Source organism: Sinohyriopsis cumingii, unplaced genomic scaffold, assembly GCF_028554795.1.
Source record: "Sinohyriopsis cumingii isolate HCF-2022 unplaced genomic scaffold, ASM2855479v2 utg001414l, whole genome shotgun sequence".
Taxonomy (NCBI): Eukaryota; Metazoa; Mollusca; class Bivalvia; order Unionida; family Unionidae; genus Sinohyriopsis; species Sinohyriopsis cumingii.
In genome coordinates this window covers 314,246-330,896 of record NW_028315997.1, presented here as the reverse complement: position 1 = coordinate 330,896, position 16,651 = coordinate 314,246, and the positions used below count along the sequence as shown (strand labels likewise).

General features: G+C 36.6%; 1 protein-coding gene across 5 annotated transcripts in view; it reads left to right on the top strand.

The window, feature by feature from the left end:
- Positions 1 to 16,651, top strand: part of LOC149772518 (uncharacterized) — a 70,373-nt gene that overhangs the window by 36,189 nt on the left and 17,533 nt on the right. For all 5 annotated transcript variants that reach the window (XM_089947685.1, XM_089947681.1, XM_089947682.1 and 2 more), the window contains exons 3-4: positions 9,350 to 11,326; positions 11,828 to 12,051. In XM_089947685.1, the coding sequence (XP_089803811.1) occupies positions 9,350 to 11,326; positions 11,828 to 12,051 (2,201 nt within the window). The remainder of the gene's footprint in view (positions 1 to 9,349; positions 11,327 to 11,827; positions 12,052 to 16,651) is intronic.

Sequence of the window (16,651 nt, the reverse complement as noted above, 5' to 3'; positions counted from 1 at the left end):
ACAGACTAAGCAAGTTAGAAGGACAATGAATGTCAGTTTTGTTGGTCATGAATCTGTCATCTTGGATTGGCAATCCAGTTACCCAGCTGGCCATCCATGTTTCTTGACAGTGTTGGCGCAATACTCTCAAGAGACACATGCCAGTCAGCCCTACCATATCTATGATACTACAGTACATGACTAACCATTTGGAGCAGTTTGCCTCTGTCCACCTGATCACACCATGCTGACTTTTATCAGCTGAACCATCTTCTGCATTGGATATGACTCAGCCTGCACGTATAGTAAATTTGACAGGAATTGGTTGACACATGGTGACAATATTCCATCATTATTCCTATTGGATGAAAAAGGTAATAAATACATACAGTTATAAGGTGGCAATGAAAGCAATTTACAATATTGTCCCTTAGGAAACTCACTCCATCCTAATTGCAAAGTTAAGTCCTTCGGAATTGTATCACAATTGTCGAAGACGGTAGAAATTTCCAGGCATCTTTGCAGAACCTGTAACTTCAGAACATTCTTTTCGGTGTGTCAGCTGTCTGCAACTGTCTTACCTCACTGGTACAAATCACATTCCGATGTTCATTATTAAGACATACCTAGCCTAGACAATGATATTACTGACCCTAACATGTCTGCTCCACTCTGTTATAAAGTAGATAAGTTTCTAATGCCACGTCTTAGTTGGTCATGAATGTTGTGTCATCTGCCTCTCTCTGAATCTGGCATCATTAGTCATCTTTTGTATAGCCAAGAAGACCGGAAGGAACCATGCCTGGGATTTCATCGGCCATATTACTAATGTAGACAGCAAGGCTGCTCACCAGATGATGGTAATTGCCATAATGGCTTAAGATAACATGGATTTGATAAGAAGAGATTCACTCATACAGCTTTCTCTCAGTCAATGCGGCGACCCAGCCCTCCCTTCCTTTCGGTTATCCCAAAAAGAGGATTTGAAATAGCAGATGGTACCAGAGTTTCTCCTTCTGTTCTCAGCGCAAGCTCATATTCAAGCATGTCCCTGTCAGTGAACATACCAGAGGAGGGACAACTGATGCCAGAAAGATCGCACAGGTAGTTCCCAAGAACAATAGCAACCTTTTGTGGGCAAGTGAGTTTTATAGGCTGCCATATGCCCCTAACTTCTGCAAGCAGGCTGGTCAAGGTTTCGTCTCCTCCTGGCCCATTGCCCACTGCAAATAACTTGACATCCCTCCTGCCTGAAGTCGACCTTCCTGTGATCACTAGTCTTCTTCTGTTTTGACTAAACTATATCCGAGAAATGATCAGATAATTCCAAGTCATTTCAGGGGGGTGCATGTTTTCGTACATCCAGCCCCCTCCTCCTTTGTTCCTCATCATGACAGCGATCCCAAGCGATCCAACAACGGGGGTGTGTGTGCATGTGTGTATTTTACAGGAGGAACTGGCAGTCGAAACCAAACTCACAGAATTTATATTTCTTAGATTCTAGTGACAAAATCCAACAGGACATTGAGAACTGTCATAGACTTGATGAGGCCAGATTTATCACTGCCATGAAAGTATATCTATTTGTATGACACGATGAATGTGCGATCAGTCTTGACCAGTCCGATGCATATTTACAAGAGATCACACAAATACCTTTACATAGCCGCCAATCACGGGATAGTGTACCAATTCCATGCCCTCCCATTCGGCCCCAATCTCAGCCCATGAGCCTTCACAATACATTGGACGGTATCATATTCTACTTCAGGATGTTATCATCCAAAGTGATAGCAGTGTACCTGGACAATTTATTACAAAAACATTCAGGAAGTTCGGTTTTTGTTCATGACATAAACAATCATTTGAGTCTCACTTGTTATTTATGTTGGTTAGTCATTATGGAGACGTCAGATCATGCCCGTTCTCAGCATTTGTTCATCTGTTGAGTTTCTGGCTCGTGTCAGTCTGTTTCGTCTTCATCCCAAACACATCAACGATATCGTTCATATGCATCACAGAAGGATTCCGCTAAGATACTTATTTAGGCAATGGAGTTCCTTCAGCTCCTGTGACTGGTCATTTTGGAGGTGGACATGTTACACATGGTCTGTCTTTATATGAGCAATCTGTAGATGTTCTGTCCATCATAGCAGCGGCAAACTCTCGTGCCGTTTAGATCGCCGTTTCACGATCTCAACCCATATATTCCAGCTCCATAGGTGAGACTGAGAGCAGATAGCAGAGGGAATACATATATAAACCCAACAAACCGAACTGACAAAAGTGACAGCTGACAAAAATGGCTGTTCTCATGTGCTCGAAAAACCAGCCTAAAAGGTGTCCAGAGTACACTAACTTTAATAGTTATTAAAACGGAAAACAAATTTTGCTAGCGTCTGAAATTGTAATGAATGAATATATCCTTTAACCCAACTTTCATCAATCGATTATATACCCAAATGAAGGGAATCAAAATATCTTTTAACAATGTGTATACCAATATTTAATAAGATCTAAAAGGTTTTAATTAGATAGCCAGAGAGCTAGTGGAGAAAACCCGATTTTTTTTTTTTAAATATCTAACTCTATGCAAATGTAGATCCCCATCATTACAATGAATACTGGAAGCTGTGGCCAAGACATCATGGCATGAGCTCTTAGTCGCAGTATATTTATTGACGGAACGTTTGCCATGATGTTGCTTTGGTCTCTTCGAATGTCTTAATCACAGTAAAGGATTTCTAAGGGCTACTTTATTGGAAGTCGAGACCCAGTTCAGAAGACGCGTTCCTACCACGGTTTCGCAAGAGATCCTTCACACCCGCTCATGACCCAGTGCAAATGGCTGAGAAGCGTAAAATGCATATCATCCCAAGGAGCCATCCACTGAATTCTTCAAATCGATGCAGCCTCTGTCCAATTAGCAACATCACCATGAAATATCTTCCTTGTTAGTCTGGTTCTCGGCATGGAAATCGCTGAATGGTCTATTGAAAGAATTTATCTAACCTAGATTCCTTTCAAAAGGAGGGGTGGGGGTTCCATTCTTGGGACTTGCATCCTTTTTCTGCCATACATTGATTTCCCAAACATCCTCATAGGTGCTCGTCAAGGTCTCTTTTTGGTGGCTTGGTCAACCATAACAGACGGTGGGTGGGTCTTTTCCCTTGTGAGCGAAGGTTACCAACTTCAGTTTTGGGATCAACCCAGTATATCAAGAATCCCATGTTTTTTCACTGTCTAATCTGTTGAAATTAAGGAAAGTTCGCACACCTTTATGCAGAGAGGATTAGTCGAGAGGTGTCCAGAAACATCAATCTCCGCATATCAGTCTCCGCATCTTGAGTCATCCTGGTCATAAAACACCGGGAATTTTCTTTATCATAATTAATCTCTCACGTTAAACCAGTTTCCTTTTAAAGAACATTTCAAGAATGAGATCACTTTCTCGATCCGGAATGCAATGCGTCCGTCCGATTAGGCTGTCTCCATCGACCTTCAAGTTGCCTATTTGCACAACTTACCGTTTCCTCCACATTCCATGTAACTGCGGTTTTGCTTGGACCAGGAAGTTTTTCACTTCCCGCTCTGCACTTTAGAATTGCTTAAGCACCAAGAGTCTTCATCCAAAATATGGGAGTGACAGCATTTCTAGAAGAATTCAGTAACTCCCTATTAGTTGGGTCAGGTCATATGAATAGGGAATTTCAAGACAAAATGAGTACTAAGATCCGTGACGTGTTGTAGATTGTGAAATAAAGATGTATATTGGAAAGAAGTAAACAGATTATTTCCAATTTTGGAGTCATCCTCATTTCTTGTGTTCCCGTTGTAAGTGTGCAGACGTGTTGTATGTTGTACTTAATATTATTCAAGAGAAAAAACATTTGTTTAGACTGTTCTGTGGAAACATAAAGTGCTCATTATTTGGACTGTAATATTTCTCTGCAACTGTTATGAATTATTCCAAAGAGTTCTGGACAACGACATCATGACAATGTCACAATTCTTGGCGGACCAGTAAATTTCCGGCTTTAAAATATATACCGAACTTTAATTTATTTGGACTTACATAGAATTGTATCAGGATTATTTTGGATTCAGTTCATAATAATCTTAAGTTCCTCTCACTTTTTTATTTATACTTTGATAATTAAACTATTTGTTAAGTTTTATACAAATTGTTGGTTTGCTTCTGTCTGTTACTTAATTTGTCACCATAGAGTTATAACACTTCATAAAGGCTCGGGTCAGTATAAAACAATTGTCATGTGTGGATAGACAATAGGAGAGCTTGGGGTGGTGTAGGAGTGTAGAGACTTTGTAGCATATTTCAGATCAGATGGAGCATCAAACTTATTTAATGTTTTCAACATAATCAGAAATCGGTGATTGAATTGATTGTCCATCGGACCTTGAAACCACTTCCTAATTATACTCCATATTCCTCAGACACTCCGAGAATCTTTGTATCTTTGTTTGGCAGAGAGTGACAGAGAAAAGCACATAAACAGATCAGTAGGTTATTATTTTCATCAGAGATATTATTATATTCTTTTCACTCAATGCATATCAAACAAATTTATTAATGGAGAGGGCTCCAGAACCAGACTATGTATCATTTTGTATGTAGAGCCATCTAAGGTTTGGTTCTGTTTGCTGTTGTGATTGTTTAGACAATACAGGCACATCTGCAAAAGGGAATATCACTCTTGCAAAATGCAATAAGGTGGCATATTTGGAAATAGACCTTGTACACACTTTCCACCAATGGCAGAATATGTACAAGAGGAGAAACAAAATAAACACCAAAAGTTGCAATTAGTATTATTTACCTGTGAAAGAAAATACCCAAAATTGTAATGTGTTCTTTGTTTTCAAGCAACCATATGATGCGTATAAATTAATGAAGAGCAAGAAAATATTTGCTAATGCCTAAATAATAGGATAAATTACAATACATGATCCAGGATTAATCTACCTGAAATATGAGTTTCCACCTTGTAGAACATATACGAATATTATGCAGAAGATTTTAAAATTTTGATACGATAGGTTTGTTGAGGATCAGTAAGAGTTTTGGGATGAGCATTATCGACAGTAATTATGCAAATGATGCATATGAAGTATTTATTGATAAACTCTCTGCAGAACCAGGCAAATGTATACCACAAGAAAAACAATTATCTGTCAAAAGCCGAAGACTGTTTATGAATAATCTACATTGAAAAGCTATTTACACAATAAAATATGTTGTTTAATATAAGCAGAGTAGAAATAAGTCTTACCTGACAAGATTTTTGGCCACTTATTAAAACATTTTGGACCAATAAGTGAACCCTATCACAGAAAGACCTAGTGAAGTTATGAAAGGACCAGAAAGAAGGCAAGTGCTTCAGATTTTATCCGTTAAAAATTACATTGAAGTAAATAGTTTACAGTCATGTGTATCTGCTATACTACAAAGGGCCTCAACAGAAAATAAGCAGACTTGATTCCCAGTAGATGGCGATTTGTTAAGTAAAGATATAAGCATGTGAGGTGTATAAATGGTTACCGAAATTGATAGAATACATTTCGCCAAACATTTTTAGACTATTAAAGCCAGCAGTTGTTTAACCTATTCTGTTATCAGAAACAAGCCTCAAGCAACATCAGTTTTCTCAGAAAATCTTACTAGCACAGGTTGTACCAATGCACAAAATAAATAGTACTTTTGATAAAACTAGTCAGTATATTGCCCATGCAAGTAAACCTTCCAACGGAGCATTTTCCTGTTGAGATGAGTGTCCCCGGCCCCTCACGTCACTTATTTAAATCGCTCACGTCTTCAAACATATTTAAATAACTTGCAAACAGACATTTGTTTCTGTTTTATTTTGCACCATGCTTCCAGTGTAGCATATTTCCAGTAATGACCTCCATTGATCACATGGATATGATCTCGTCTTCAATGAAACTTTAATTGCTAAAGTTTAACAGAGAGAAACCTTAAATGAGTCACTGGATTATACTGTATATGATCATTAGTAATTCAGAGAGGATTATAAACATTTGTGAATAAAACTCTTTGAGTTACTCATGATCTCAAGTGAAATAATTAACTTTACTTGGATCCATTCAGCAGGGTCAGTTTTGGCGTCAGACATTCAGTGTTGAACTTTAATTTAAAGAGTTTTGAGATAAAAAAGTACTTCGAAAAGAATTTAAGGCGTAATTCTTAACCCATGACACAAAATTCCATATTGGATGGAAGCAAAAACTTTAATCGTTGGAATCAGGTACAAAGGGACACGAATATGTGTTCCATCATCTCTGTTAAGTCGCTTTTAAGAACTTCCCATATTTGACCTTCATAATCTTGAGAAGTTTTCGCAAGCAGTCTGCAACTGAATCTATCCACAGGCGAGAAACACTTTAAACTTGGTGGTGGACACAGTAGAGTTGTACTAATATTGACCTACTGCATAGCAGACATAGAAAAAACATTTTCTATTTTGAGGAAATTTCAGGCTGGCTCGAGAGGTAACCTGGATCCAAAAACGACACATCATCTCATAAGTGTTGAGATCAACAACGGTGAGGACTGACACATAATCCAGGCAATGCTCTACTAATAACGGCTAAAGGCTATAAAGCCAATATGAAATGAAGCAAATTACTGTGAAAGGACTGATGTGATGAGATAATGAACATACATTAATATAGTAAAAGAAATGCATTCAATAGTTGCAACTTTTGTCCATTTGAATGCTAAAAATCGGGTCGACGAAAATCATCCTGATTTTCAAGTTGAGACTCCTTCACAAAGTTTTCAGATCTCTTGATCTGTCCTTAGCTGAATGCTGTGTTATGACTGACCACCGTTGTCAAAATATTTGAAACAACAATTTTATTATCAATTGGAAAGTACTTTTGAACAACATTTCCATTTATTCTTATAAGAATTTAGGTGAGGTTGTGTATGCTAAACAAATACAAAGAATATAAACTGAAGACTAATAAATACTTTGCTACTAATCTTGGATCAGTGAAAGGGTTTTGACCTTTTAGCGCATGACTTACTGTTGCTAAGTTATGGAATCACAAATGAGGCACTCAACACACGGTATGTAAAGCTTGGCTTCAATGAGATTTGCTTTTCAATATATTTAAAAATGAGTTCCATAAGGAAGTTCTTTGGGTCAATTTTGTTAACTGTTTTCTATAAACGATTCATTTGATTTGGTTTATGATAGCAGATTGATCATGCAGATGATAACACGTTTTATAAATTGATACAAATGTTGATTTCATTGGTTTACTAAAAGTGTCAGATGAAAACCAATCCAAACATAAAAATTCTAACTCTTGGATAAAAGATAAATAATTTCAAAATATTCTTTAACTCCTAATAAAAACAAATGTAAGACATCTAGAACTTATACGTGTAAAAATAGATCACCAGATAAAGTTAACAGCAGGATTGTGGGTTACCTGCAATAATTATCCTTTGTTGCCCAAACCTTGGCCCCAGTTCCCCATTGGACAAGCATTTTCGTCAGGAAAAATTAGTAAAATTTCTTTAGTGAATGTCCATCAGTGTCTATGCCAGCACTAAGAATGGCCACAGTCACTAAAGGTGAGAAATGTGTGAAATTGAAAGGTGCGTCCATTTGGAAGCAATGTATCTGACCATGAAATCAAAGCTTGTAGTAGGCAGTCAATTTGTCCGCTAGTGTAACGTATTTTCAAGAGCAACTTCAAACCCACCGCAACAAAGATTTATTTTATATCGTGGTTGAATTAACAATAAAAGGGGCTTGGTTTATGAAAATATACACTTTGTCATTTAGTTAATGAATTATTGATTTCAAAAGAAAAGGAATCAAGAAAACTTGGTGTTATGTATATGTAATATAAATTGTTTGTTAGTTTTAATTTTTGTAATTTCATTACATGTTATTGTAATGTAACATTGTTTAATGGACTTGCCCTTGTCCAAAATTGAGTTCATTTCTGCTTGACCTGGTTGACATTGTTTTTTTTAAAAAATTAATATTTATGTAAACAATTAATAATAGCTTCATTATTCTCTGTTGTGTATGAGTTAATGAACTGAATTATTATACAAGTAAACATGTTGATTTGGGTCAGGGTTTTGGGGATTCCAAAGTGAATTTTTAAGGCTATTGTGTTGTAAGTAAACAAGGCTCATTAGATCATTCTAAAAGATAAATTTTCCATTAGGTAATGATTGTTTTTAGAAATGCCAATTTTGACCTGAGGTCAATCAGAGAACTATATTATCATGTGACTGTGAGGATTTTTCCGGTCATGCTTTATTATGTAGCACTTTAAGTTGTCTTATGTTGTGACCAGTTTGGGCTGAATTTTATTTCCTTCAGATTATTGAATTCAAGTGATTATTTTCTCTGGAAATACAAGTGCTCTGACAAAATTCTTGGCTAAAGACATTCACTGGAATTTATACCGAATTCAAACCTTGAATAATATTTCTGTGATTAAACAAGACACTTTTGACACATCAACACTTTATAGACCATAACAGACAATGTCATCGCCTTCAATTTTGGATCTCTTTGGGGCCTGAACTGAGTTTTATTCAGGACTTTTTATTACTAGGACCTGTGTCTTTAATTCTTGGATTATTTTTGGATTTGATTCACAATACCACAAAGTTCTATTTTCTCATTTTTTTCACATTTGTATTCTAGGGAAATAAATTATTTGTTAAATTTTACAAATCTTATTGTCTTCACACTTTTCTGTTAATTATTTTAAGAGCATAGACTCACAACAATGGGCATTTATTATAACAAATGCTTTTAGTGAACTGAGCGAACACTAAATAATTCCAGAACAGAAACCTCCATGGTGCAACTTATTTTAGGCCAACTAGTAATTCAAGTAGGCCATGTGAATGTTTTCATGATTTACTTTAGCACATGATGAAGCGTTCAAGGCAATAGTGTAAGCTTCCACAGAGCATATGATAGTACATTGCACACGACAAAATTAAGGTGAAAAAACTGTCAAAACATGTAATATAATCTAGGACTTATATTTATCACTACTGCATTATGCACTATAACTTTCCATTGTCCCTTGAAAACCTTATGTGTCCCTCGTATTTTTTGAGGGTGTGGGACACAATGACTCCTGCACTTGGAACCCTTGGAGGAACACTGATTGTCAAAACAAGAATAGGCACTTTTCGCATAGGACTTGGGTCATTAAGGGGAAGGGGTGGGGTTAAACAGTTGCTAATTCACTGTACTCTTTAGGTTCAGATTTCAGCAAAGTTTTCATTGCTACTAGTGTATGATATATTGCAAACGAGTAATCTAGTGTTTTTTCTTTAAAGAACAAACAGGAAGTGGGTCTAGAAATCATGAAATGAGTTCCCTTGAAGCAGATCAACAGACTTTTCATTTTGTGAATAGAGGTAGGAACAGATGGCAAAGAAGAGGGGGTAGGAACAGACAGAGAGGACACAGTGGTCAGGCCCAAAGAGGATCTTGTCGAAAGAAGAATGGAGGTTATGATGGCAGCACGGGTGGAGCAAATCCTATTAGTCATGATAAAAGTAAAATTCAGTGTGAAGGCCATAATATCAGATCTGGAGAAAAGGAAGACAGACCCTGGGAAAATAGATCAAATCGACCAGGCAAAAGAAGGGGTAATTATATCAGATCGAGAATTAGTTCCCGTGGGAGGGAGGGAAACCGAGGTAGAGGGAGAGGGGCCAACACTGGTGGAGCATTTTGTTTTGAAAGGTTCTATGAAGATATGCCTGAGAGTTCAAGTGAAATAAGTGAATATTCAGGTTCGGAATATGAATCTGAGTTTGAAGGATCAACTTACAGATGCAGAGTTAGAGGCCGGGGAAGAGAGAAGAATCAAGTTGGAGGAAGAGGGGGCAGAACCAGTGAAGCTTTCAACAGTGAGAGATCCTCTGAGTGTTGGAGTAGCGAAAGTGAATATGATGATTCGGATTCGGATGATGAGACTGAGTTTGAAAGCCCAGCAGATTGTCCAGATGAAAATGAAGTCTTTGAGTACTTTATAAAAGAAGTCCGAGGTCCTTCATCTCTCACTAACATAGCTGATAGCAGATTGTTTCCAAAAAAGTTTGATATTTCAGGTTGGTTTCAAAGTCACCAAAGTCGGTTTATCCTTTTTGAAAGAAAGGGGAAAATTCACTTTATTGTACCCTTTTACAAAGAAGCTACATTTTGCTTTAGTTATAATGGTTTAAGCAAGAATAACCACTGTGGCAAGTCAGATTGTCCTCATGCACATGTTTGCAAGGATTTTATTGGTGGCTCTTGCAAGGATGGAAATAAATGCCAGTTTTCTCATAATTTCTTGGATGGAACAAATTCTGGTCTTATTTACAAGCTGGGTCTGGATATGTTTAGTAATGATGAGATCCGCCTCATCTACAGGCATCGGTTTCCCCGTGTGTGTAAAAAACACATGTTAGAACATATCTGTCGTCGGCCAGTGTGCGCCTACCTTCACATTTGTTGTGACAGTTTGTTAGGAAAATGTGAATTGGAATCCACTTGCCCTTTGGGTCATAGTCTCCGAACAGTTCAGAACCAATATGTTCTAAAAGCTTATAACCTTTCACACTGGAAGGAACAGCTGATTAAGAAAATTATTTTTACCTCTTGCTCCTTCATTAACGATAGTGGAAACACAGCTGGAAAAGAATGTTCATCTCTCAGCTCAGTGGAATCTACGCTAGAAAAGAAAAACTGGTATGAAAATGAGCACATTGGAGTGGCACATGGTAAAAACAACCTTCACGAGGAGCAGAAGAGAAAACATCGTTGTAGAAGCAAATCAAGTGACATTACACATGGATGTAAAAGATCAACAACACCTTATTCTCGTCAGAGATGTGGGCAAAATACTTGGAACCTTCGGGAGGAGTGTGCGTCTCGTTGTAGAAGTAAATCAAGAGATGCTACAGAAGGAAATAAAATATCATCAACACCTTATCGAAGATATGGGCAAGACACTTTGACTCCTCGGGAGGAGCGTGAGTCTCGTTGTAGAAGTAAATCAAGAAATGCTACAGAAGGACATAAAAGATCATCAACACCTTATCAAAGATATGGGCAAGACACTTTGACTCCTCGGGAGGAGCGTGAGTCTCGTTATAGAAGTAAATCAAGAGATGCTACAGAAGGACATAAAAGATCATCAACACCTTGTCGAAGATATTATCAAGACGATTCTTTGAACCTTCAACAGGAGCAGAAAAGAAAGCTTGGCTGTAGAAGTAAATCAAGAGATGGGTCAGAAGAATGCAAGGGATCCACAACATCAGGTGAGTAAACTTTCATCCTGATTTTAATCTAGGATATCTGCCAGTAACATTCAATACTTCATGTGGAATGGGTTCTCAAATGGCTATGGGTATTTTCCAAAATAAGTGGGACAAACATCCATGTCTTAACGATTTGCAGCAATTTGGACATTGTCACCTTCATTGCATTGGTAGCGATGCCCATGGATGCTATAAAGGAAATCAATGATCATAAGGCTGATTTATTTTTCATGGAAGAGGAGTGAGGAACATTAATTAAGATCCTTACATTCAGAAACAGTTCAAAATTAAAGTTAACACAGTATATCAAATTTTATGATCTTAACCATTTTTATAAAGGACTTGTGTTGTACTTTGTTGTGGACAAACTGGTGTATGTGATATCTTGCACGACTAGGAATATTTTCATAATTTTATAATGACTCTATTTGTAACTTGTGCAGAAATCCGACTTAGTTCAGAGTAGGACTAATACTCCTTCTTATATGAATGTTTGTATAGACTTGGTCCTTGAGATGGATACTGCACAGTCCAATCCAGTATGTGATTCCTACATTGTGGGGAAGTGTAAGACAGCTGGATGTACATATCTTCACATCGACAGCATCAGATTGCCATATATCTGGCAGATTCGGATGTCTAATAAATGGCTGACACTGGACAAGATGCAGATGAGTAAAGTTGAGAGAGAATACTGTAACAAGAAGACCACATGTCAGATAATGGTGAGGCACCATAATTGTGAAACACTATTTACTAAGAGTTGGGAATGAAAGGAATCTGCAAAATTTGCACAATGAAATTTCCCTAAACTGGCTCTCTGTATAGACTGGCTACAATTTTTTTGTCCCAATAAATCTATTCTGACATTAATGTTGAACAAGTCCATTAATGCTTGCCACCTCTATTTACAGTATTTGCCAAACGTTTGGTCCCAATGGTGTCAGGTGTAGGGAAGTTAAGCTATTTAAAAATACTGTGTTCTCTGTTCGTAATACTGTTCATTGGAGCCAAAAAAATGACCCATTTTATTATTCTGGAACCCTGTACTAAGCTATATGTTAAAGGAAAACAATCTAATTTCCAACTGTGTCTTTAATAAACATATTAAAGTGAATCAAAATCAATACCAAAATTTATCAAGATATACAGTAGTGTCTTAAAGATATGGTGGATTAATTAAACAAAATTGCATCTAAAAGCTGGACTGCGAGAGTTGCTATGATGCTAAAGTTGTGATATCCCTAATGATGATAAAGTTGTGATATCACTAAATCAAATCCATTATGTCAATTGTACATGAGTCTGTTCAGTCACTTTTGTAAAAAGAACAAGGTTTATAATTCAGATATAGTAAATAATGAAAATTAATTAAGATTATCGAAATACACGAGGAAACAGTTGCATGGCTCTCAATTGGTCCAGCCTACTCAGAATTGTATTAAGATATGGTGAGACACTGCTAGGATGTGAACTTTTAATATTAAATTAAATTATATCCAAATTATTTGCTAGCTTACCATATTTACCATTTATGTTGGGACGCTGTATTTGTTTGGACACTATAAATTAATTTTAAAAGTAATTTTTTTGTGCACTGTATGTTCTGGGACACATTGTTTTTTTGTAGTCGTAGGTTGTGGGACACCTTTTAAATCATTCTAAAATTACATGTTGGAAAATGCACTCCAACTGAAATTTTAGTTTTAAAAATATAAAACTGTGTACTTGAGATAAAACTCTTTAATCCACTGCAGCAGCATATGATTAACACAATCCTTCTCCTGCACGCGTACGATCCATTCTTTCGGTACATGAATATTCTTTTAGCTTTCTCATACCGTGAAAAATTGTTAGAGGCAACACACATCACCTGAAGCGGAAACTGCGAGGACAAAAGTCAGATTATTAAAAATCTGCACTAGTCTTGCTAATTCTTACACTTTTGACCCACATCTTATCATCAGTCCATCCAGGAATGTGATCAAAGTACATTAGAGTTTCATTCATGTTAATGGTCATATTGTTGGTGAAATGATCTGTTTCTCTTCTGGCCTTCACGAATTCAGTACGTGATTTTATTTTCTCCAAATCTTCTGGGTGATGCTGCATCATCGATGTTCGCGCACGAAGCATTATATTGTGTCACTTTAAAAACTGTTCCATTCTTTCACTTTATTTTCAAAATTTTCATAAATACTGGTGAAAAGAAACCAAAGTTAACTCGACCATCTTTGTATATTCAAAAATCAAAAATCAAAAATCAGCACACTTAAAAGAATCCATTGTCAGCTTCCGAGGTAAGCTTGATTTGCAATAAAATAGCCTTTGTATAGATATCTTTAAAAAAAAAAATCCAGCTTCAGAGTCCAAAGTCGGCTTCCGAGGTCGGCTTGCTTAGTAATAAAAATAACCTTTGTCTTTGATGTCATGTTGGTAAGTTCAAAGAAGAAGTTTACTGCTGGCTGCCAATTGTATTTACCATCAGGGCTTCTGTGTGCTTGGCATCTGTAGTAATAATTAATACAATGGTGCACTGATGTCTGCGGGTAAATAGTAATGACACTTTTGTATCCTGCGCTGGCAAAAAGATTGTCACTTGCACTCAAGTGAATGTGTTTTCAAATGATGTCTTTTATTTGTGAGATACTGTCATACAGTAGACCTGGATATAATTCAGTCTTGGCTATTTTGCACCTAACATCGTGTCATGCGGGAATGACAGTTGTCTTCTATATATCGGTTGATTATTTCCCTCTTGTTTGCGAAATCGATTGCTTCTCTTCTGGCCTTCACGAATTCATCGCATGGTTTTATTTTATCCAGATATTCTGGGTGACTCTGGGTCATTGATCGACATCTGAGCACAAAGCAATATATTGTGTCACTTTAAAATTTGTTCCATTTTTTCAATTTATTTTCAAAATTTCCCGTGAATACAGGTGAAAAAGAAACCAAGTTTGCTTCCATATCTTGGCCGTCTTTGTATGTTCAAAAAACAAATTGGCTCACTTCACAGAATCCATTGTCAGCTTCCGATGTCGGCTTGCTTTTCAATAAAATAACCTTTGTATTGATATCCTTTACAAAAAAAAGTAACCAAAGTCAGCTTCTGAGATCGACTTGCTTTGTAATAAAAATACCCTTTTGTCTTTGATATCCTGTCGGTAGGTTCAACGAAGGAATTAACTGCTTGCTGCCATTCGTGTTTATTCACCACCAGGGCTTCTATGTGCTTGGCATCTGTGGTTACAATTAATACAAAGGAGCACTGATGTCTGTGAGTAAATAGTAAGGATACTTTTGTAACCCGAGCTGGTGAAAAGATTGTCGCTTGCACTCAAGTGAATGTGTTTTCAAATGATGATTTTTATTTGCGAGATACTTCATACAGTAGACCTGGATATAAGTCAGTCTTGATTATTTTGCACCCAACACTGTGTCATGCATGAATGGCATCTTCAAGATATTGGTTACTATTTCCTTCTTGTTTGCGATTTTGTTGGCTCCAGTTTTCAGTCGGATAACATGTTCAAACCTTTGAGCACAACCACATACAGTTGTTTCTCAATGTTTATGTCAATGAACAACATGGTGTGTGGTATCGGACATAATTAATACACGCTACAGTATGGAAACCTATGCCACTTATACAAATTTCGTGGATATATTTTATTTTATAATGCTCATGTTGAAAAAAGGAATAAACGATAACAACACAAGGTTAGTTTCATTCTTTTTATTATCAATTAAGCATTTTATTTATCTATTTTATTGCAACGTGCAGTGGGGGCAGGCAAACACAAATGCAGTACAACTTTTTTCGTTTCTTAAGTCTTGGGACATATGACCAAGGTGAACAAATGTTTCACTATACGTTCTGGGACAGGAAAAAAATTAATTTATCGTGTCCCAACATATACGGTAAATAAAGGTACTCAGATCTACCAAAATTTAGAATACCTTTCAACAAATTGATAACTTGCCACAGTATAGACTATTATTGCTTTTGTAGGTAAAGAACTTGCAAGTATGGAGCTACATCCTATGCATTGTATAAAATTATCAGTTATAGAAAAGTGACAAACTATCACTTAAAATAATGTTAAGAACTACCATATTAGCAAATAATAGTGCATACAATTTAATGATGTAAATTCACATTATAATTGGTTCCCATTTGTGACAAACTAAATTTAAGTAGAATTATAAGTTTTAAGCTTAAGACAAAATTTAACCAGTTTAATTGGACGCATGATCATACTGCATTATAATAGTGACAGCAGTATGCTAGGGGTCTTTAAAGTGAGAGACTAGCATATTTATTTAGACAGTTGACACAAATTAGACCAAACCAATCTCGTTTTAATAGAGTCAACACATGAATTGTCACTTTTGCCTGCTTACGTCTTGCAGAACTATTCTCATTGTCCAAGCTACAAATTCTAGCATCCCATTAGATAGAACGTTCTATAAATATGGAACAGAATATTATAGAACCCAGAAATTATTGGACATTTTTATTTTAATTGAGTGGTTATGCCCTGCATCCATGCAAAATTTATTTGAGAATTTAGCTTTCTTGATAATTTAAAAGAGAAAGGGGACTATAGTGTGCCTCGTTCTTCTAGTGGTGTTCTTTGTTCTTCCTGTTTCCATTGCTGGTGATAGTTCAAGTATTTCTCGTTGTATTATGGTTACGTAATTTTATTATATTGCATGCTTCGGCAGTACTCTGTTTTTCTGCCTGAGATCAGTATTAATTCCCATTTCTTCCAGAATTTTAATACCATTTTTATTCATTAGTTGTTCAAATAAATATTTCTTAGTACTTGCCTTAGGGCAGTACCATAAGCTCATCAGTTGCGGAAATTAACTATTTAAAAAGTTTGTCAGTACACTCAATTATTGTAGTGAAAATATGTGTTTGCACCGCTTCATATCATATGTACATTTTAATTGCTTATGCAGGACCAATTTATTATTGCAGGACATAATTTTACTGCTTCAAATGAATGCTCCCTTTGGCATTAAGATTTTAACTTGAATAGAAAATAAACAGATACACAGGGTTTGAAAGTCCTGTTTTTGCTCAAGAGCTAAACGTCTCATTTAGTTTTGGTGCCTTGAACGAGTTCGCTGAGGGACTGCCTGAGACGGTCCCTCATCCTTTCGAATCTCCATACCCCTCCCGCCGATTGGCTCAGGTGTAAGTGATGTGATCTTTTGATAAGGTGGATGGCAAATTTGTATCTCAAGCCTTCGGTCATGGATGACAAGAAAATAAATCCTCTTCAGTTCGGACTGCTTTGGGGCAGCCCTTTG